This window comes from Piliocolobus tephrosceles, chromosome 5 (genome assembly GCF_002776525.5).
Source record: "Piliocolobus tephrosceles isolate RC106 chromosome 5, ASM277652v3, whole genome shotgun sequence".
NCBI classification, from domain to species: domain Eukaryota; kingdom Metazoa; phylum Chordata; class Mammalia; order Primates; family Cercopithecidae; genus Piliocolobus; species Piliocolobus tephrosceles.
This window is the reverse complement of record NC_045438.1, coordinates 167,786,384-167,808,568: the sequence shown is the minus strand read 5'-3', so window position 1 is coordinate 167,808,568 and position 22,185 is coordinate 167,786,384. Positions and strand designations below refer to the sequence as shown.

Genomic DNA, 22,185 nt, shown 5'->3' with positions numbered 1-22,185 from the left:
CACCCAGGAGGGCCTTTCACCTACCAATAGCTCTACGAACCTCACCAACCAGGAGGGCCTTTCACCTACCAACAGCTCCACGAACCACCACCACCCAGGAGGGCCAGTGTGAGCAGCATCTGCTAATGACCCACAGGTCACTCCCACTTCAAGGGAACAGAAGGGAATGACAGAGGGAAGGCCATGGCAAAATGAAGTCTGGTGCTAGAAACATTTTTGCAGAATAAAGAAAAAAACTGTACTAAAGATACCAAGGTTGCTACTGGCAGGTGCTAGGCCAGACACACTTCTTCTCAAGTTCTAATTAAAACACCTGCGGGCACCCACAGGAAGAAACAAAACTGACAGTGGCATAAAAACTTAAGGATGAGTAAAGGCTACTAACGGTATACAGGGTTGGGCGGACTGAAAAAAAAGCAGACTTGGACTGAGTATGAAATAGTTCACTGGATGGAACTGAAGCATGCAGATGATGTAAAAAAAAAAAAAAAAAAATTGCAGAGAAAAGCTCTGATTCGTACCTGTGCCCTATGCCCAACTCTGGAACACAAGGATGGTACAGACCAGAAACATCTTCCAATGTTTCCATAACTATCTTCAGGACTACAGTCCTGTTCCCCCATTTTTCTTAACCACACAGCTCCTTTCCTTTGATAACCATTTAGAGAACAATTTCCCCACATTCCAGAATGGCAGGAAAACAGAAGGAAATCGGGAGGAGGCATCCACTGCTGGTCAGCTGGGCAGCCGCTGAGAAACAAAGTCTGCTGGGCAGCATGCGGGGGCAGAAGCAAGAGAGCGACGTGTTAATCCAAGACCATTCAGAGGAAAACCATGAATTCTATCTAACGTAAAAACAAGAAAAGCTCTGAGAATTGAAGATGGGAGTCTCTAGATTCGGAAGGCTTATCAAGTGTTGGCTAAAATGAATGAAGACAGAACCTGTATTCCAGTATATCCTGCAAAGGTGTTTTCTCGTTTCTAAAAAAATCCAAGGCTAAACAAATACATCTTTTAAACATTTAGATAGGGAGAAAAACAAACAATTTACAAGTAATGAAGAATTATGTTGGCTCAGGATTTTGTCTCTGCAACACTAAAAGTCACTGGATCAATGTCTTCAGAAAATAATTCTCTTACAGTCAAGTGTGTCCATGCATACGGGCAAGAGGTACTTCCAGACACACCAGAATTCAAAAGGTGTAGCATAAAAGATGTAACACATTGTTCAAGACAAAAAATTTCAAAGGATAGGAAAGATGAAATATAAAATATAGGCAATAAACATCAAAGCCAATTAAGTTTACACGTATGTGTACTGTATATATGTGTGTGTATAGATATACATATACATTCACACAGACACACACATATATATTCACACAGACACACACACATAGATATGTACACACACATAATATATACATATTTACTGTTTAACTGTGGTAAATATAAAATTAAATGTAAGAGACAAAAAATAAATCTAAAACCAGAATACTGAAATGGAAAAGGTAAAATAAGCTGGGTCCATAATTTCAAATTAAATTGAGGCAAAAAAAAAGGGAAAGGTAAAGACATGCTAACTGTTGTCACATGTAACAGATGTCGAGACAACCTGTAATAAAATCTTAAAACATTTCTCTCAAATCTGCAAATAATATGGTCTACATTGCCAAGAAGAAAAAAGGAAGCACAAAAGGTAACAAGACAAAAGAAAAAGATATCAGGACAAAAATTTCAATTATGATAAATGTAAATGGCTTCCATTCTTCTATTTAAAAGCAAAGGCTCTCAGAATAGTATTTAAAAAATCAAAATCCTGCCATATGTAGCAACACAAGACACACGTCAAAACAAAAATCTCTAAAATGTTACAAAGAATATTACAAATAATATATCAAGCAAACGCATACAAAAGGAAAGGTATAAAATGCTAACATTACGTTATTGTGCATCAAATAATTTAAACTTGCCCCCCAAAAGGTCTGGCCTTTGCCCTTAGGTCCTGGGAGGCAAACTCTAAACTCTTGAAATGTTCTGACTGATAGGAGTGTCTTTGTTTGCCTGTGGACCATCGGCCACACTAGATAATCTAACAGTGGAATTGACGGTGAGGACTTAGGGTCACCCAATATCAGCCTGATCTGAGGGAGAAGACTGAAGTCAGCCTTGACCATGTCCATGTGATGGGGCCCTACTAGAGACTCTGGATCTGGACAACAAGGTTTGGGTAGCTTCCTTGGATGGAAGTACTCCATGTGTGTTGTCATGCACTGTTACCAGGAAAGTCAGTGCTGCCTGCAGTTCCACTGGGAGACTACTGGAAGTTCCATGGATGAAAATTGCCTAGATCTGCTCCATGAATCTCTATCCCTGGCTGACTATAATCTGTAATTTCCCGGTAATGAACCATAACATAGTACAACAGCTTTCTCTGAGTTCTGTGAGTCCATCTAGCAAAACACCAAACCAAGGGTAATCCTGGGGACTGCTTATAAATAAATACATTCTCATCAAGAGAATCTAAGAACCAGAAGTTACGAAGCAAATACATGCTTTACACACAAAGAAAAGCTGACAGAATCAAAATTAAAGACGGAGATTTGTCTGTCATGTTTAACATAAAGAAGCTAGATTTAAATAATATAATTAATCAGGCATTGATATTATATCAGATAGTGGACCCTGAAGAAAGAAAGGTGAGGGGATGGTTTTAGTTTAAAAGAGGATTAAGAGATTTAAAAATTAAGTGAAATGCCTGAATTTTATTTGAATCTTGATTTGGATATATCAACTATAAAAAAACAAGTTTGAGGATAATTTGAGAAATCTGAACTGGGAATGAGATGATATTTAAAAATTATTGCTAATTTGGTTAACTATGATAATAACATTGTGATTATGCACATAAATGTCCTTATGCTCACTTGGGAGACTGACACTCAGGTATTTAGGAGGAAACCATGCTGCTTGAGGTTTGCTTTAAAATACATCCGCAAAATGCAAACAAACTAACCTCAAAAGTAAGTATAAAAAAGGAGCGATAATTGTTAAATCTAGGTGACAGGTACACAGAAGTTGATTATACTTTCATCTCTGCTTTTCACATGTTCGAAAACATTCATAATAGAAAAGTAAAACCAAATTACCTGAGCAACTTTACATATCAGCTCTGTCAAACTTGAACCACATAACTCCTAGTCTACATGGCCCACTGACAGCACGCAGAGCAACACACAGAGATCCGCACGTTACCATGTAACAGCAACACTCAAACCTGACCAAAAAGCCTTTTACAAAACTACAGATCAATTTCATTTAAGACTACAGTTAGAACAAGTTATAAAAAGCTAATAGGCTGGGTGCAGTGGCTGTCACCTGTAATCCCAGCACTTTGGGAGGCCGAGGCGGGCAGATCATGAAGTCAAGAGATCAAAACCATCCTGTCCAACATGGTGAAACTCTGTCTCTACTAAAATACAAAAAAACAGCCGGGTGTGGTGGTGCGCACCTGTAGTCCCAGCTACTCCAGAGGTTGAGGCAGGGGAATCGCTTGAACCTCGGAGGCAGAGGTTGCAGTGAGCCGAGGTAGCGCCACTGCACTCAAGCCTGGCGACAGAGCAAGACTCCTTCTCAAAAAAAAAAAAAAGGTATGAATCCTGTAGTAAATTAACATAATCACTTAGAGGTGTGCAACAGGTTTTACCTAAAGAATAAAAGGTTTCTAGCACACACAATTCTATATACAATATAAACCCAACTTTGTAATAGATACTCATATAGGTTAAGAAAAGAAGATAAAAGGAAATACATTAAAATGTTAATGTGATTATATCTACAATAGACATTCTTGCGAATTATCTATTTAGTATTTTCTATAATACGCATTTCCTTTATTTCAAAAAACATAAAAGCTAAATACATGTGTCTAAAGTTTTCAAATTTACTATTATAATCACTTCCTATATGCTATAAGTTCATTTGTTCATTAGTAGCTGGTCAGCATTATCTTTATTAAACTTAAAGTTGCTAACTTCTAGGGTGAATGACTAATAAATGTGACTACATAAATCTAGTGTACCAAATAAAACTTTTTTTTTTTTTTTTTGAGACGGAGTCTCGCTCTGTCGTCCGGGCTGGAGTGCAGTGGTCCAGTGGTCGGATCTCAGCTCACTGCAAGCAAGCTCCGCCTCCCGGGTTCACGCCATTCTCCTGCCTCAGCCTCCTGAGTAGCTGGGACTACAGGTGCCCGCCACCTCGCCCAGCTAGTTTTTTGTATTTTTTAGTAGAGACGGGGTTTCACCAGGTTAGCCAGGATGGTCTCGATCTGCTGACCTTGTGATCCGCCCGTCTTGGCCTCCCAAAGTGCTGGGATTACAGGCTTGAGCCACCGCGCCCGGCCGATAAATCATTTTAATTACAGTAATTTGTGGGAAACATTTGTGCAGCTACTGGGCATATGAATAACCACTTTATCTGATTAATACCAAACTCTGTTCATACATGCTCAGGTTTTCTTCCTGACATGCTAAAATTCACTATTGGTGACTTAGAGAGAACAGCAATAAGCACAAATAAAGAATGGCACACCATCAAGAAACATAAGGCACAAGTATTTATCAAGGAAGAGCACCAACCTTCTTTGTTCCCCTCTAGACATTCACATGTTACCCCTTCCTGCAAGGAAGAAGCTGCATCACATACACATTTAATGTGTTGGAGATCAATTAAGCACATATGGCACAGGAAGGGGGGGCTTATTTATTTATTTATTTAGAGACGGAGTCTCGCTCTGTCACCCAGGCTGGAGGGCAGTGGTGCGATCTTGGCTCACTGCAACCTCCGCCTCCCACGTGCAAGCAATTCTCCGGGCCTCAACCTCCCGAGGAGCTAGGACTACAGGCACCCACTATGCCTGGCTAATTTTTTGTATTTTTAGTAGAGATTGGGGGTGGGGACTTTTAAAACAATAAAAGAATGTCTATACTTTAGGAATACAAAATAATTTTTTAAAATTTACCTTCCCGAATTGAAGAAGATGTGGCCTCAATGTACGGTTAGAGTGATGGATGCTTAAGCTATACGGGTACTTAGTTTTAAGTATCTTAGCTATTAAAAAGAACTGAGTTAACGTTTATTAATATAGATTACTTTTTATTAAATAGCAACAATTAAACTTTTATTAATTAAAGGCAATTTTATTTAAAAAAAAAAAAAAACCCCTACCAACATCTTGCATTAATATGTCTAAAGCTATGACATCTGTACTCCACACAACGTCCCTCCCATATACAGACGATGGCACAGTGAGAGCTGCCTGCGTGCATGTGTGGGGGCCTGGGCGAGAAGGACTGAAGAGACTGGTATCCTGTCATCAGCCTTTCCAAAGTGAACACACAGTGGGTGGCATTTACAGAATTCGTCACATCTGTAAGATATTGACAGTTGTGAGAGGATTTTTTAAATCCTCAAATTTTATGCATTGGGATTTGATTTCTTATCAGCCCTGGAGCGTGGCCATCACAGAGAGTTGAAGTAGTCTCCCATTTCACACATGTAAGATGGGTTAACAAAAGCCTCAGAGATAAATTTTTAAAGTACCAAGTCTTCAAAGAGATGCCAGCCTACTCTGCAACAAGTATTTATAGCATATTTTAGATCTCTACTTTGATAAAACCAGACCGCGTGTGACACCCTGTAAACACCCTGCAGGCAGTGTCAAGTTTCCACGGCGGAAGCTGCCAGCAGATGGCTCTGAGGATCGGATCGCCTTCGCCTTACCTGAGAGGGCATCCTGTGCCTCAAAGAATGTACTGAGACCGCCTTTCACATAGGCCAGGCTGCCCTCGCTCTTCTTGTTAGCCTGTCTCTTGAGGTTGGCGACTGCCATTTTGAGCTGCTCAAAACTGAAAGGAAATAAAGAAACCAAACGTTTGACACTCCTAACATGCAAAAAAGAAAAAAGAATTCCTTCAGTGGAAAACACTTCATATGCTAAAACCGATGCTAAGTAGCATACAGATTAACATCACATGAAGCCAGATGAAAACAAAAAGCTTTCAAATTGTTACGTAGACCTAAACCTTTTATTACGAATGCCTAAATTACAACAGCTATACGAGTGTTGGGGCCCTCAACGGTAATTCCAAATACATTAGACCCCTCAGAAGTAAAAGTGTAATGTTTTCCTAACCTCTATATAATATATACAACTTACCAGATAAAGAGTTTTGAACATCCTGTACCAGATAAGAAGACACAGATCATCCAGTGATAGACAATATTTCAAAAGTGTAACTGCTTTGTACGTTCATTGAAGCACTGTGGAACACTGAGCATAATGTTCTACTCATCAATACCCAGTCCTCTGTCCTTAATAATAAAATTATGTAAATCCTGTGGGTCAATTCACAACGTGAAGACAACAGTATCTTATCTCAGTATCTAAAGCAGAGAAAAGTGAAGGCAGGCCTCTGTATTTCTGAAGTTGTATGTCCATTTGAGCTAAGAAAATCTGGCTATAAAACTTTAAACGTATTCTTGATAGACCTACACAAGAAACGGAGCTCAATTCTGACTTATAATAATAGAAATTTTACATCTGTAATATAAAATTAGAATCATCTTCTACAATGAAAAAATTCACCTTGGACATTTGCTTTAAAAAGCAATCAGGTTAAATTTACCCTACGTATTAAAACGCCAACTTTTCTTCATGTTTTCTAGTAATGCTTTTCATCCTAATAAGTGAATGAAACATTTATATTAAGGTATATTTTAGCACACTGATTTATCAATAATTTAAGTTTTAAGCAATAAACCACTGATTTATCCAAACGTTTTTGTGGAATATAATTATTTTAAATCAATCTTGCAAATAAGCTACAAACCTACTCTTGTAGAGAGTAAAATGTAATTAGAAGACAAAAGGGAATCTTCAAATTTGATATATGACTTTCTCTCCTTTTTTGCTAATTTTAAGGCAGGCCCTTACATGATGATAAACCAACTCATCTTCCTTTGCCCTGTGGTCAGAAACGGCAGCACGTTCCACGTTCTACACCAGAACTTAAAATCTGTATGTTACTGAGTAGGGAGAGATCACACTCACACGTGTCAGTTTAAGTCCCCAGCTAAGGCTCCATAAATTTTTAATAACCTGCACCGATAATGAAACATATTGAACATAAAATGACAGTGGGAAATGAGAGGCCTCTAAAGAATCATCTCATTGTACAAATAAGGAAACAGACACGCTGAGATGTTCACGGGCAAACCCGAAGTCAAAGAGCTCATAGACCTAAAACTATGTAACTGTAGGCAGAGCCAGACCTAAAACTCAAGTTACCGTGTAATTCCATTTTTAGCACCTGAGTGAAACCCTTTATAGCTGACAGTCCCATATCCACTAACCTGGTGTTTGAGTGATTCTCTATAAGATACCAGGCAGCTGAAAAATTCTCACTTGTAAAATCGGCACTCATTCCATGGAACAGCATTTCTAAGTCCTTCTGGGAAAATTTACTTCTGAGGGGAAAAAAGGTTTAAAATATATTTCAGTGGTTATTATGACAAAAATGCAACAGGTATCACTGAGTATCCAGTGTAACACATATGAATACAAACCATTACAACAATACATATTAATCATACATTACCCAGAATATGTTTGTATATATGTACAAAATACATTTCCCACATCATGGCTGATTTTTCTAACACGTAAACTTTGATTATATATAGAAAAGATAGGAAACTAGTTGAAATACAGAAATTACATCAATAAAAGAATATAAGGTTTAAAGAGGATTAAGACGTCAGGCTGAGTTGATGGTTTTATTAAACCTATTGAAATATGACATCAATCCCCACTCAATGTATAAAAATCAAAATTTGAATACAGTGAAATTTTAAAATATTAAATCACTTTGTTAAAATGATTTTTGTTAAAACCTATATGAAAGTTGTTTTAAAATGTACTGCCTAAGAAACCATCAAAGCACTAATAAAACCACATCTAATCACAAAGCAGCCACATTTGCATCCATGTCTAGCACGACTTGAAGAAAAGCTTGTGGTAACAACAGGGTATCTACATAACCTGCTGCTCCCTCATCTTGCCTACATGCTTAAGACTGACTTCTGGATCAAATCATTTATATATTCATTCGAACACTCATCAATTATCTGCTACAGGTCAGGTTCCAAGCTGGGATGCCACATGTGCCCACTGAGGCCCACAAGCTGGCAGCCTTTGCTGCCCCCACCGCCCATTTGCAGGATGAAATCCAAGCATGTCCAGGAACCGAACCTGCTTGTCTCTCAGGGCTCATTTCTGCCACTCGGGGCCTGAAACCTGACGCTTCCGCAGCCTCAAAGGGACTACACGGCTACTTTGCTCATCTGACTCGCCGTCCCCTACACCGAAACACTGGACAGGCCCAACTCATAAGGTATAAACCAGACACACATTATTTGATAGGGCAGTATCTCTTTAACCCTTATGCAGTGGGGAGATGACTCCGGCCCCAAAAGAATTTTTAACGTGGGTAGGTCCGGTCACAGCCTCAATTCAGAAATTAGTCCGGTGACTGTGGTACTTCCTCTTCTCTGGGAGAGTCCTGCTGTCTCATCATCACAAACACAGCCTCAATGCAGAAATGAGGCAGCTTAGCCCGTGGTCAACACTCCAACTTCACCCAAAGGTAACATGTTTTTCTTCCCTCTTCCTGGCCAAGGTCAATAGTTAACAGGCTGCTTGCTGGTTTGGGGGAAACATGGCAGCTCTGTCGCACAGGTTAAGGGTGGGACGGATAAAGAAGCAAGAATGGAATGTCCTTTGGGGCCTGTGCCTGGTACTGCCATAGGTGGCCTGTGCTCTCTGCCTGCCAGGTATTCAAACCCACTTGAGTCTTGTGGGCATTTTCACAGGTTCCCTAAAGGGCTCTGGAGGACCCCTCCAGCCAGGACTCATGGATGCATCTGCTTCCTCCTGCCACTCCGCAGCCTCCCGTGGTCTCTCAGTCTTACCACAGACACTCCTTGCTGGAGCCTCTCCATGCTCAGGTGACCAGTGCCCACAGGCACAACTTCCAATGGCCTGGAGCCCACTCTCTCCAGCAACTGGCTTGCTCACCGGGGCATGGAGAACACCCCTAAAATGCAGCCACCTCCACTGTCCATGCGGCTCTGTGTCTCACAGCTGCAGGGAACACTGTCGCCTGGAGGTCCCACTCACCGGGCCTCAGTGAAGACGGTCACACACTCTGCATCCTCCCACTTCACGGCCTAGCCCGGCGCTCCCCACAGGTACCTCTGCACAAATCCTCCTTGCCTCTCTACACATCCTCTCCCTCTGTGGTCCCTAGAAGAACAGGGGATGTGAGCTGCAAAACCAGATCTCAAGGAGTTCCTCTATCAACCCTGCACCGCGAGACGCCCCTCACTCTAAAGTCAAATGCCTACTGCGCGAGCATCTCAGCCAGGACAGGACAGTCCGTTCACCTTCTGGAACACTGCCCTGCTTCGCTATGCTCCTTTTTTGATTGGGTGGGGGATGCCTTGCTTAGACTTATGATAACAGAAAAGAAGACAGAGATTTTAGGAGGTGGCACCACTTCCACTTAGACTGAGTGGATCTTGCATCTTTTCTCACCAGCTTCACAAGTTAAAAGATTTACAGCCTGAATCCTCCTGATACATGCGTGTGGCATTCATTAGCTTGCTGGTCGTTTTCACCAGTCAGCAGTCTCTGGGAGGGAGGTGGAGAATTTTGAGTTTTTAGAAGTTTATTTTGGTTTGGATTCTTCATGCTGGTTCTCATACTTTACTTAGTAAGAAAATCCTTTCACCTTTGGAAGTTTTTCTCACTTTATTTATTTGTGCCCCATGCCTCCAAGTTAGAGCTTTGGGGGAATATAGCGACTGAGTGGAGGCTTAGGCTAAGCTGTGACATGCTGAACCCCGCCCAGCTAAGTGACCCAGAAGTGCCTCCTTCTGCAGTCCTGCTCTAACCGGCAAGCAGCATCTGCCTGGAATACTGCGTGAGGGATCACAGGCTTTGTCTCGACTCGGCTAGAAAGAATGACATGACCAATCAGTAGGGCGTGTCATCGTGGGCAGGCGAAGTCATGGTGGCTGCAGATCATGTTTTCGTCAACCTTCCTTCTACACACGGCCATCCAATGTGGTGTCTCATGCTTCACTTGGTCAGAGAGTTAAATGGTCTGAACAGAATCAAAATGCACTACTGATATCAACTAAATTCCTACTAACAACAGTCTTCACACATAATTTAAGTACAAGAAATCCTCATCTAGCAGGAATCAATTCCAAGTAACATAAGGACACAGCTGAGAAGAAGGAAACGAAAGAAGGCTGAGACGTCAGACAGCTTCTGTGCCCCTCTCCCACGCCTGTGGCACTTCACCCTGCCTTGGTGTTTCTCTGCCCAAAAGCAAACAGGGAATGAACGGAGGTTGCTAGTGTTAAGAGCTGACGATGTGAAGAAAGGATCTGTGACACAATGGTAGCAAGTAGGGCAGGAAAAGTATAAAATGCAGACACAAAACTCAAAAATACAGCAGCTGCATGCCCCGGAGAAACAGTTAAGAACACAGAGCCCCCATGGGTCTGGCAGCTAAATCATACTCCACGTGTTTAGCCAAAATAAAACTTTTTTAAAAAAACAGAATGCACACAGCACACATAGAAAAGGGCTCTGTCCTCAACAGTTACAACGCTCACACTGGTGGTACTGACGGTGCTGCACAACATGAACCAGCAGCTCAGAGCTTTCCATTCAGTACTCCGTCTTTAAAATTCCCCTGATACTTAAACTCTGGTAACATCTCACTTACAATGCATTACTCAATTGTTATTTTTACAAATCTAAACTGCTCTCAGCTATATCATAATATAAAGGCCTGATGTCTAGCGGAGGGCTCCGGAGAGGGTTAAGATTTTAAGAAACTCTCCCACCCCCAGGAGTCCCTACCTCCCTCATCCTCAGAAGGAGCAGGGATGGGTCTAGTCAGTCCCTAGCAGTGGGGCCCCTGGCGAGAAAGCCGTGGGTCTGGCGAGGTCCCCACTGGCCCTGCGCTCCCAGGTCTTCAGCCATGAACATCCCGTGCACCACAGGCTGCTGGGAGGACACGGGAGGCAGAGCCTGAGACTCGGCTTCCGCACTGGAGCGAGCAGGGAGGCCCAAGATCCCGGAGCCGGACGCTGAGCCTCGAGCCCTGTCCACCCGCCAGCCACTCCCCGCACGCGTCGGTCCTTAAGGCCCCTAAAGCGGGCCAGGTAGAATTTGAAAAGCACTATGTCTCTTGGTGACAATACCACTTCCCCTAAGACGGAGCTGATTATTCTGAGTTCTTACTGAAGACATGAAAATGCTTTCGCTGATCTTCATTGGAAGACATGTACTGAGACTCACAGCAGAAATCAGACTTAGAAGAACAAGACAGACATTATGTTCAAGATGGTGAAATTCTAACACAGAGATGTCAAATCATCTTCCCCGAATCACACAATTAAGGCCAGGATGAACCTTGCCCGGACACACAGAGCCCGTTTACAGTGGACACCGTTGGCTATGACCCACCATTCACCCTGGACCCTCTCTGCTGGAACACAGCCCCCCACCTGCCCCTTAACTGGGGGGAGATGAACCACCATAAGCCAGCCACACTTGTCATATTTCCCCTGCTGACTGGGTAACCTTGTTTTTCAACAGTGATGCCTGAGGAACAGTCTGTTGGAGCACATCTGGGAAAGGTCTCCATACTTTCAAGAAGGGAAACCAAGAAGAAATAGCATCTTTCTGCCTGAGAACATCATTATGTCCAGCTTCAACCACAGGAATTGCTAAGGAAATGTGTTTTATGCTAAGGGCAACAGAACAGCCAGCAAACTCAGGCTCCTCACATCTTCGTGACATGACTGAGTTACCGACTCAACCAACCTTTGGAGTCTACCATCAGTGAATATTGTATATTATGAAAAAGTAGATTGCATTTTTGTTTAAATCATGTGTTTTCATTTTCTCTTACTTGCAGGTGAAGGCATTCTAATTCAATATTCTATTGAAAAATACATGCCTAAATATACTGATCTTTTACGCAAACACCTCAAAAATGTGAAATAGACGACTTGGAAAAAACAAAAAATGAATACCAATGCCAGAGTCCACGAAGCTCCATGGGTAACACAGCTGCAGAAGTACAGGCAGCTCATCTCAGTATTCCCAAAGGGAGGCAGCAGTTATAAGCAGTGGCTGAGGGCACAGGCTCTGGGTTCAATCTCAATGTTTGCTCAATCCGCCGGAATAATCTCGAGAAGTTATTCCATTATTAATGGATCACAATACATTCCTCTCAGGAACGTTTTGAAGATCAGAGTAGATAATGCTTGTGGAAGCCGTAGCAGTTTCTGACACATGATAAATGCTCAACAATGTTATGTGCTATTATTTTTATTATTTATACTTATTTATATCTTACAGACTAATTTCGTAAGTATTATTTGATTCTCATGACAATGACTGAGTTAAATATTTCCACATTCCAGATGAGGAAATGGCCTCTGAGAGGTTACATGTACACAGTCGAGATTTGAACCGGGTACTTCTATCGTCAGAGAGAACCAGAGGGTCTCAGACAGGAAATAAATCCTAACTACAAATTCGTACCGACGACAATGCAGGAGACTGTGAAAGGGGAGCTGCTTTCAAATGGAGAGAACTGCTAATGCCCTTAATAACAGCAATAGGAAAGGAAGAAGTAGATGTCAACAGAACTAATGAAGCACGGAGTAAAAACTCATATGTTTGTTCAGAATAACTGGATTTTGGACTCTCAATTTCCAAGTGAAGTGCTGGCTCAAACACATCAGAAAAAGCAAAATATATTCTGAGTAATTCAAACCAAGCCTGCATTTTAAATCCACTAGCACAGAGTTAGAGACTCAAAGTGACATAGACCCTACGTGTAAACTCACAAAATGTTTTCACCAAGGAATCAAAACACACAGCTTCAGTCACTGACAATTCCTGCCACCCTGAACAGATACGGTTTCCATTAGATGGCAGTGTAAGGTCAGATTTAAATCTTCTAAAACACAGCTAGCCCCAAGCCAGGGGAAGACCCAGGCCTGTGGTCTGAGCGAAGAGACACAAACAGGCACGTTCTTCACACCTCAGCACTCGCTTTCCAGTATGAGGACCGTCTGCAGCAATGGCCCATGCAGAATGCAAGTCAACGGGGCTCCTTCTGAGGCCGCCCTAGCCGCCCCCACGGCGAGGCCCTGAGGCCGCCCTAGCCGCCCCCACGGCCTAGCTGCCCCCACAGTGAGGCCTGGCTGCAGTTGTCTTATTCTGTGTTTGCATCAAAGAGAACACACTTTCTTGATTTGGTGGATGGAAGATGGAGGTGGGAGGCCAACAATGAAAGTGGGCATTGCTAGTTCTCTGTGTGCATGCTACACATATTTTTTGTAGCTTTAAATTTTTAGCAATATAGTTTACACTCTGTTGTATTAAGTAATATAAGTTTGTTTCCATTCTTTTTTTTTTTTGTCTGACCCAGTTTCTGGACTTGCAGGCACTCTCACTGCCCACCTATTTTTACACAAGTTCTAAAGGTAAAGTCACCTAAGACTCTTTTCTTCTGCACTCATATTAAGAATTAATTTGCTGTCAGTTTTCCTGTTTTAAAATGTAGTCTTCTAAATTTGGTGGGAAAATTGAAATTGGTCTTTTCTGTTTGAAAGCCAAGCCGATCAGAAGAAAATCAGGTTTGTATTGCCCATAAAACCCATGTAGAAATAAAACAGATACTAGTGGTGCAACAACTGACTATTCTAGACAGCCATTCCCAGGTAATAATTCACAAAAACAGTTGGAGATCATACAAAAACAGCACAAAGCTCCTGTTTTCTGTCCCTGCTCCCATATACAGACTGTCTCCTACACGTCACCCATAAATAGCCTCATTAGGCAACTGAGTATTGATTTCAAGAAACAAAGCCTAGCAAAGGTTTTTACTTAACGTGAACCTGTTTTTACCTTCCCTTTTGGTTTAAATAGTTTGTCATCATTACAACTGAAGTCATGCAAGGACCACATATATTTGTGACAATTGCCATTGTAAATCAGAAATACAGACCTTTTACAAGCAAATCCTAGTCTCAATTCAAAGTGGTTATTTTTTCTGAGCAATTAGTAGCATTTTTATAAGTATCATGACACCCTGTGTACAAAAACATCAATTACAAATTTAGGAATATGAAGGGTCTTAACAGCCAAAGACAGCCAATAAATGCCAAGTTGTTAAACTTGCAGGCTGAAAGAAAAAAGTATGCATGCTGGGTCCACCGGTAAAATATTTATTAAACTCTGACTCACCCCAAAGAGCCACAAGGCAACTGTACTGTTACTCTCACTGGCTTTGCCACATTCAGCTGAACTGGCCACCACACTGCAGGGCCCCTCAGGTTCCCAGTTTGCACACTAGACCGTCAGCTGTCGAGGCTTTATCACCACAAACGGACTTATCTCCTGAAGGCCGCCTCCCCACCGCAATCTGGTAACTCACTGGAACCACAGGGGAGCATTTAATGGCCAGCACTCACAATTCTTCACACCCTTTTTTTTTTTTTTTTTTTTTGAGACAGACTCTGTCACCCACATTGGAGTGCAGTGACCCGATCTCGGCTCACTGCAACTTCCACCTCCTGAGTTCAAGCGATTCTCGTGCCTCAGCTTCCCAAGTAGCTGAGATTACAGGCGCCCGCCACCACGCTCAGCTGATTTTGTGTTTTTAGTAGAGACGGGGTTTCACCACGTTGGCCGGGCTGGTCTAGAACTCCTGACCTCAAGTGATGCACCTGCCCTGGCCTCCCAAAGTGCTGGGATTACAGGCGTGGGCCACCACGCCCACGCCCAGCCTCAAACCTTTTTAAATATGTTTCCACAAACAAATAATACTAAAACCCTATTATTCCTTCAACATTGACATTTTCAAAAAGTAGGTGCTCTCTAGGTTTTTAATTATTTTTTTAAAAACTGCAAATGACATTAATAAACAGAACTAAAAGACAGTATGGATCCTGACCTGAGTACAATCCCATCCTCTACAAAGACTAAAGCCTTCATCTGAAAAATAGTAAGGAAATCAGCAAAATAAAACCCACGTTAATATTTTACAATCTGCCTTTCCTTCCTTTTATCTTTCTCTAAAATAAGATTTCTCTAACGGAAGTCAAAGAATTCAGTAAGATAAACACAACTGTCTTGACAGTATCTAAAAAGAAAAAAAGGAACCTGGAAAAGCATTTTTCTGGTCAAAAGCATTTTATTCTCTTTGTTTCTACACCTATTCTTACTTTCATCTTTCATTTTCTTGCTTCCTGGACTCTCTGTATCTAGCCTCTCTTTCTTTTCAAAGTCCTTTGCCAAACACTTTCAGATGGACAGAAGGATGACTGGATGTCTGTTCACGGCTTACAGGTCCCTCCCCATGTTCCCTGATGCTACAGGATCTGCGCCTTCTGTTCATTGGCTATTCTGAGTCTCTGTTAGAAAGACAGAGCTGGCTTGTGGAGGGCTGATGGCGATGCCAGGGATTCCTGTCCACAGAAATGCACGTCAGGTGAGGACACCACCGGCCCTCCGAGACGGAGTGATGGTCTTGCATCTTTAGGCATTTCTCATTGCGTATGTCTCCCCTGTGGATTTTCCTTTGGGCTGGATTTAACATTAAATCTTATTGGTTCTTTCCTTAATTATGAGTTAAATAAAAGCTCTGACATCTATTCATTTTATATTTGTGTAAGAATCATGATTTTCCCTTTTTCAAAAATTATCCTTTAATACTTTACTTTATCCCACGGCTGAGCAAATATTTCTGAAACTTAAGTAACCATCTGTACAGTAGCAGACGAAATCTGTTAATTTTATTCCCACTGAAGTACTTATTGAATAAACGTACATGTTATTTTAAAATTTTAAAACACTTTAGTACCCTGGAATCCTAAATCATTAAAAAAACTTTTCCTGTGTGGCAGAACAATGAATCCAAGAAGAGCAAAGAATCCTGTAAGGACGGACACTTCTCAGGCACTTGCTATGCTCTTCAGAAGTTGTTTACCTCCTCACTCCCTGATTCCTCACATTGACCCTAAGGAACAGGTACTGCATTGTACACCTGAGGAAACTGAGGCAAAAGGAAGCTAAGTAACTTACTCAATGTCATATTGCTAGTAACTGGCAGAGCCCAAGTTCAAATTGAGAGAGTTTTGCCCCACACAAAACCCAGCGACCTCTCAGAGAAGAAAAGAAAATTTTAAGAAAGCTAAGTACTTTCAGTGTCATTATTCTTCACTGCCATTACCAATGTTATCAAATAATTAACCTGAAACTTATTAAGAACACTGCTGTTAGAGGCAGTTCAGGCCAAATCACTTTGTGGGTAGCTGCAACAGGAATAATAAAGATAGTCAAAGGCTGAGAAGGTGTGAGGAGGCAGAGAGAACAGGGGTGGGGGGCATACACCAAAACAACAGTGGAAGAAATCATGTTTATGATAGTAAACACCCGAATGAATCCTAACTTTGATAATTTTGTCCAAGTCTCATACCAAATATATTTTGTATATCTCCATATTTCTTTTGCCCATGTATAAAACTGGCGCTTGATTATAAAGAAGAGCTCAGAGGGCCTCCTGCTCCACACTTCTGAGGCAGGTTGGAAAGAGACTGGCTTTCCAGAGCCCTGAAGCAGCCCATAAAGGGGCTTACTATCAACTGCAAGTCTATTCGTGCTTAAAACTACACACAAATAAACACCCAACTGTTACCATTCTTTTCTAAACCTTCTCAAACTTTAAACTCTTAATTTTGGAGGCATGGAATCCTTAATCAGCTCTAGAATGGCCCACACTGCCAAAATATTTCAAAGATGTTACCTAGAACAGTCCAAGTTCACCCAAAGCTGCTAAGCCCCAGACTTTCTCAACTCTTTCAACTTTCCCAAAACAAGCACGCTGCCTCCCCTCAGCCAGGGGCAAACCCCAGCCGGTGGAAATGAAGCGTGCTTTCTGAATTACTAACGATCTCCAACCATAGAGAGAGACGACTGGAGAACAGCAGGTGGAAATGAAGTGTGCTATCTGAATTACTAATGATCTTCAACCACAGAGAGAGAGATTGGAGAATTTTCCCCATTCCTAGAAAACCCTAAACTAAAACCATGGTTAAAGTATTAACAGTGCTAATCTGTCACTTTTGGTGAGAGTTTACAGAGCAATACTCAGTACACAATTCCATAAGCAGAATCACTAAGGCCAGAAGATAAATCAGCCGCGATTAATATGTCAGGTGAACTGTTTAAGTACAAAGGCACTACTTAGAAAAGTTACTAAAACACTGTACTAGGAATTTGGAAAAAAAACTCTAGATTCAGTTTTAAGGAATCTTGAAAGATATCATTTACCTGGCAGAATTCTGATGATTAAAGTTAAATAAGTCTGGATTAAGCAAGAATGAGAGGTAGACATTATAGACAAAATTCAAGACCAGATTAGACCTGGCTATTCTAAAATACTTCTAGAAAAATCAAGAAAACAGTAGATTATGTATTCTATTTTGACTTCAGGTGCCATCTACCTATTTAAACTCAACTATCTCTAGATAACATACTAAAGACTTTTCTTTTTCACAAAATGCAAAATCAAAACACTAAAGACGTAAAAGTAGTTTTAGCCATAAGTTTTAACTAATTGCAAAGTTTACATGCAGCAAAGCTAAACAGACCTCATAAATAATACCCATCTCCAAACAACTGAGCTGTCTTCAATTGTGCTTCCTGGGATGTTTCTGGAGTTTGAGTCCCTTTCCTGTAAGTATATAAAACTTTTCGGGAACTGAAAAATAAAGAAGACTGAAAGCAAGATGGTACTCACTTTTCAATCTCAATGCCAAGCGGGTTAGCAGGACGTAAGGACAAGGGTGGAATTCCTTTGTTCCTGTCAGTACGCATATCATAATAATTCATTTCATCAACCCACACAGCAGACTGATCCAAAATGCCTACAGAAATGAGGAGCATATGCTTAATAAAATGAAGGCTACCCCAGGCACCTTCTAAGTCTGGCCTATTGCCTTACTTTTTAAAGACCTAATACAAAATGCCTGTTGGATAATTTTTAAGAGATTTGAGGACATAACAGCTAAATTTTTAAAAAATGACTACTAGTTTAATTATAAGCACTAAAAAATCTATAAAAAGGCAAAAATAACACCTCTTGGCTTATGGTTTCATTGTACATTACTCAACAGAGAAGACAAATTAAGCTGCTTAGAAAAAGTTTTGCAATAACAAACGTATTTTACAAATAATAAACACTACAATTAAACATTGTTAAATGTAGCTAATTAAATCTGTACAAAAATTCAGAAAGTTAGTAAGATGAAATATGACCTATAATATCTGTTTATTCAAGAGAATATTCTGAAATCATGTAAACTCTTGGAAAACGTCTAGGAGACACCCAAGCACAAAACATTTGAGTTCAATGTTCGCTCAGTGGAAAGCTTCTGGTTCATGACAAATGCCAAAAAACCATTATGCATATATGATTTCATATTTAATACTGTGAGTTTCTGCTTCTGGGTTCCATAAGCTACCTAAGGACATTTCACTACAAATGAAAACCAAATGTTTTTTAAATGGTTCTTGAAAGCTCTCAAGAAACATCTTTTATTTTCTTATCCTCTACAAACACTGGCATGTTTTCAAGAATGGTTATGCAAAAATAATATGCTACTTGCTATTTCTCATTCTTTTTACTGTTACCAGTGCTGGAAATGTCCTAGATGGTAGAAACAGCAGGTCTTTTTTTTCCATTTAGGCTGAAATCAATTTGGCAAATTCAATAAAATATCAAACACCTTTCAAGGAACGCATGGCTTGTATAATGGAAATGACCAGGTTACTCAGGGAAAACTGGGCGTGGACCCTGTGAACAAGACAACATAAGCTCTAAAAACTGCATCTTCCTTTACAGGACTGAACTCCTTATCATTCAACCTAGTACAGGTCTTACCCGCTAGGCCTCCAGGGCCCTGGGCTGCAAGAGAAAAAGAGCCAAGTGTCAGGGAGCACAGACAAAGCGTGCCCGCCTCCCCAGGCGAGGGTCAGAAAGCTTCATGGGAGAAGGCTGTCTGAATACCAGGCAACCTGTAGCGGCAAGGCTATGAACCCACTCATTCTCTCAGCACTCGCGGTTCTGCCAGCATGCAACAGGGGCTCTGTCAAAGGTTCTGCTCGAGTCCAGGCACTCTTGAGTTCAGTTCAAGAAAGCTTTACTGGCCAGGCGCAGTGGCTCACACCTGTAATCCCAGCACTTTGGCAGGCCGAGGTGGGCAAATCACAAGGTCATGAATTCAAGACCAGCCTGACCAACACGGTGAAACTCTGTCTCTACCAAAAATGCAAAAATTAGCTGGGCGTGATGGCGTACACCTGTAATCCCAGCTACTACAGAGGCTGAGGCAGGAGAATCACTTGAACCTGGGAGGTGGAGGTTGCAGTGAACCGAGATCAAGATCCTGTCAATGCACTCCAGCCTGGGCAACAGAGCAAGACTCTGTCACAAAACAGAAAAAAAAAAAACAAAAAAAGAAACCTTTACTAAGCCTACTATGTGCCAGGTCCTGAGCTGAGTGTTCTAGAATAATAAAATTACCACTTTTACCTAAGTTTTCTTTATCTGCTATGTAGATTATAAGATACTAGATTTTTATCAAAATCTTTAAGTTCTTCTAGAAAACTGTATAACAAGTTCCTGCTTTAGTTTCCCAGGTTAGTTTTTGAAGACACTAAAGAAAGTAAACAAAAATGGAAATGTTATATATGTATATATGTACACATGCACGTATATGTACATACATAAAGTCCACTCTGAATTTTCCCTGAAATTCCTTGAATTTTTATTTATAAAAATAATCTAGGAATTTGTGGAGAACAATGCTGCAGAAAGCCTCTATGCTCTAAGATTTAAAGAAAAATAACAATTTGCAAAATTATTTATTTTCTTCATAAAGAGAAGTACTAGCTGGGTTTAATTATGCCTCAGATATTCCTACATTATACAAATATTTATCAAATGCTGACCATGTGCAAGACATTACAGGACCACAAAGATGAATCTGACATTACTCTTATTCTAAAAAGGGAAAGAGACATGCACAGAAATAGCTACAAGAAAGATGATTAGAAATTATTAATTTGTTGGGTAAGGGACTAGGCTAAGCACTTGACATTTGTGTTCTAACTCACCTAATCCTATGAGGCAGCCAGTATTATTCCACTTTCACTCATGGAGAAACAAGGCATTAAAGTTACAAACTTAGTCATGGTAAGACAGCCCAGGTTAGAATTCGAAGAGCATGACTTCTCAGACCAAGTTCCTAACACTGCTAACAGAAGGCAGCAAGTGGTCAGTGCATAAAGAAGGAAAACGTCAAGTGCTATGTGGTTCAAAGAAGAGTGAGTAAAACTCACGTGGGGTTAGAAGCAGCCAAGCCAGGAAATGTATCATCTGGGCCTTGAAGGATGGATAAAATGAAGGAAAAGGGAATGTTGTTTCGATATATTATTATTAATTTGGCCAAATCAGGATTTTCCACCTCAAACCTTGTTTAAGAGTTTTAAAGCAATGTCATTATATTCAAGATCAAGGAACCAAAACCGGTATATCGAATGAAAGAACAGATTTGAAGAACTTAGAAAAGCAGTTCTCATACGATCGTCATCCTTAGGCTTCACTGACTGTTATTTCAGCACACTGCCTTCCCGAAAGTAACACAAATATTAACCAACATTCCACTCCTGTCAAAATAAACATAAACTAAAACTAAGTTGAGATATGCAAGTAGGTAAGTTTTACACAAATCCACCAGTTTTACATCTTAAAAGACAAACTCATGTTTACTTTCTTCTTTAGAATAAACCCATGAGAGACTTTACCTATTTTCTCAGGTTTCAGAAGCTTGAAAGAGACTGTTGAGGTTCCTCTGCCACCTGACTTAGTGGTGACAATAATGTCTCCTTTGTCATTTTTGGCTTGTCCCACTCGACATACTATTTTACTTGCAGACATCCATTCTGCCGTCAGGAGGCAATTATGACCACAAATTGTCAAGCCTGAAAATAAACACATGTGCATTAAAAAATCCAAAGACAAGAACAATAAGACTTAATCATGTAGATTACATTTTTTAAATCTAGCAATAATTTTCTTATTCAATAATTACATTTATTATTGAATATACCCAATATTATTTGGGTATACTGTTATTTCTATTGATTTTTCCTCTTATCTGTTTTTTCCTCTAATATTTAAGACTTATTTTAGGCTACATTTAAGTTTCTTCAAACATTAGTAGAATTAGAAAATGAACAATCACAGTAACTATGTTCTAGGCATTCCAGATTACTTAGATTACGAGAATCTTAAAATGCTTTCAGAAGTAATAAAAGGGAAACTATTGCTATTATTTGAAGTCTCAGTTACTAACGTAGAATTTTAAAGTATATTAATAAATTTATGTATCATTTTCTAAAAACATTCTATATTCACCCATCTTCCTGAAAAAACTTCACATACTTTTTCTAGCGTTCACTTACACACAGTATTACAGAATGAACTCAAGTAGGTTTTTCATTTAAGCATAACCAAGAGTATGGTAATCTAGTGAAGTGTGCTCCGGCATTACTGGATTACTATCTCACTGTTACGTTGGTGTATCAGCTGCCAGCATGCTAGTTCCTCCCGCCCTGGTGTTTTCCTAACGAAACTGTCACTACACTACATTCTGCTCTTACAGAGCCTCCACTCCCAAAAGGTCAACTCATGATGTCACCTCCCTCATACCACATGAAATAAAATTTAGGTAATAAGCAAACCGAGAGGCACCGAAAGACAGAGTGAATAAGGCACACACCCCGGGGCGGGTACCAGCACGGCACCACAGGGCCAGCCAGCCTTCCAGCTTACACCCCGGGGCGGGTACCAGCACGGCACCACAGGGGCCAGTCAGTCTTCCAACTTACACCTCGGGGGGGTACCAGCACGGAACCACAGGGCCAGCCAGCCTTCCAACTTACACCCTGGGCGGGTACCA

At 40.8% G+C, this 22,185-nt stretch overlaps 1 protein-coding gene across 6 annotated transcripts in view; it reads right to left on the bottom strand.

The window, feature by feature from the left end:
• EXOC2 (exocyst complex component 2) overlaps nucleotides 1-22,185 on the bottom strand; it is a 194,979-nt gene that overhangs the window by 115,139 nt on the left and 57,655 nt on the right. For all 6 annotated transcript variants that reach the window (XM_026456816.2, XM_026456820.2, XM_026456821.2 and 3 more), the window contains 4 exons: nucleotides 21,029-21,205; nucleotides 17,961-18,087; nucleotides 7,414-7,527; nucleotides 5,782-5,906 (listed from right to left, as the gene is read on the bottom strand). In XM_026456816.2, the coding sequence (XP_026312601.1) occupies nucleotides 5,782-5,906; nucleotides 7,414-7,527; nucleotides 17,961-18,087; nucleotides 21,029-21,205 (543 nt within the window). The remainder of the gene's footprint in view (nucleotides 1-5,781; nucleotides 5,907-7,413; nucleotides 7,528-17,960; nucleotides 18,088-21,028; nucleotides 21,206-22,185) is intronic.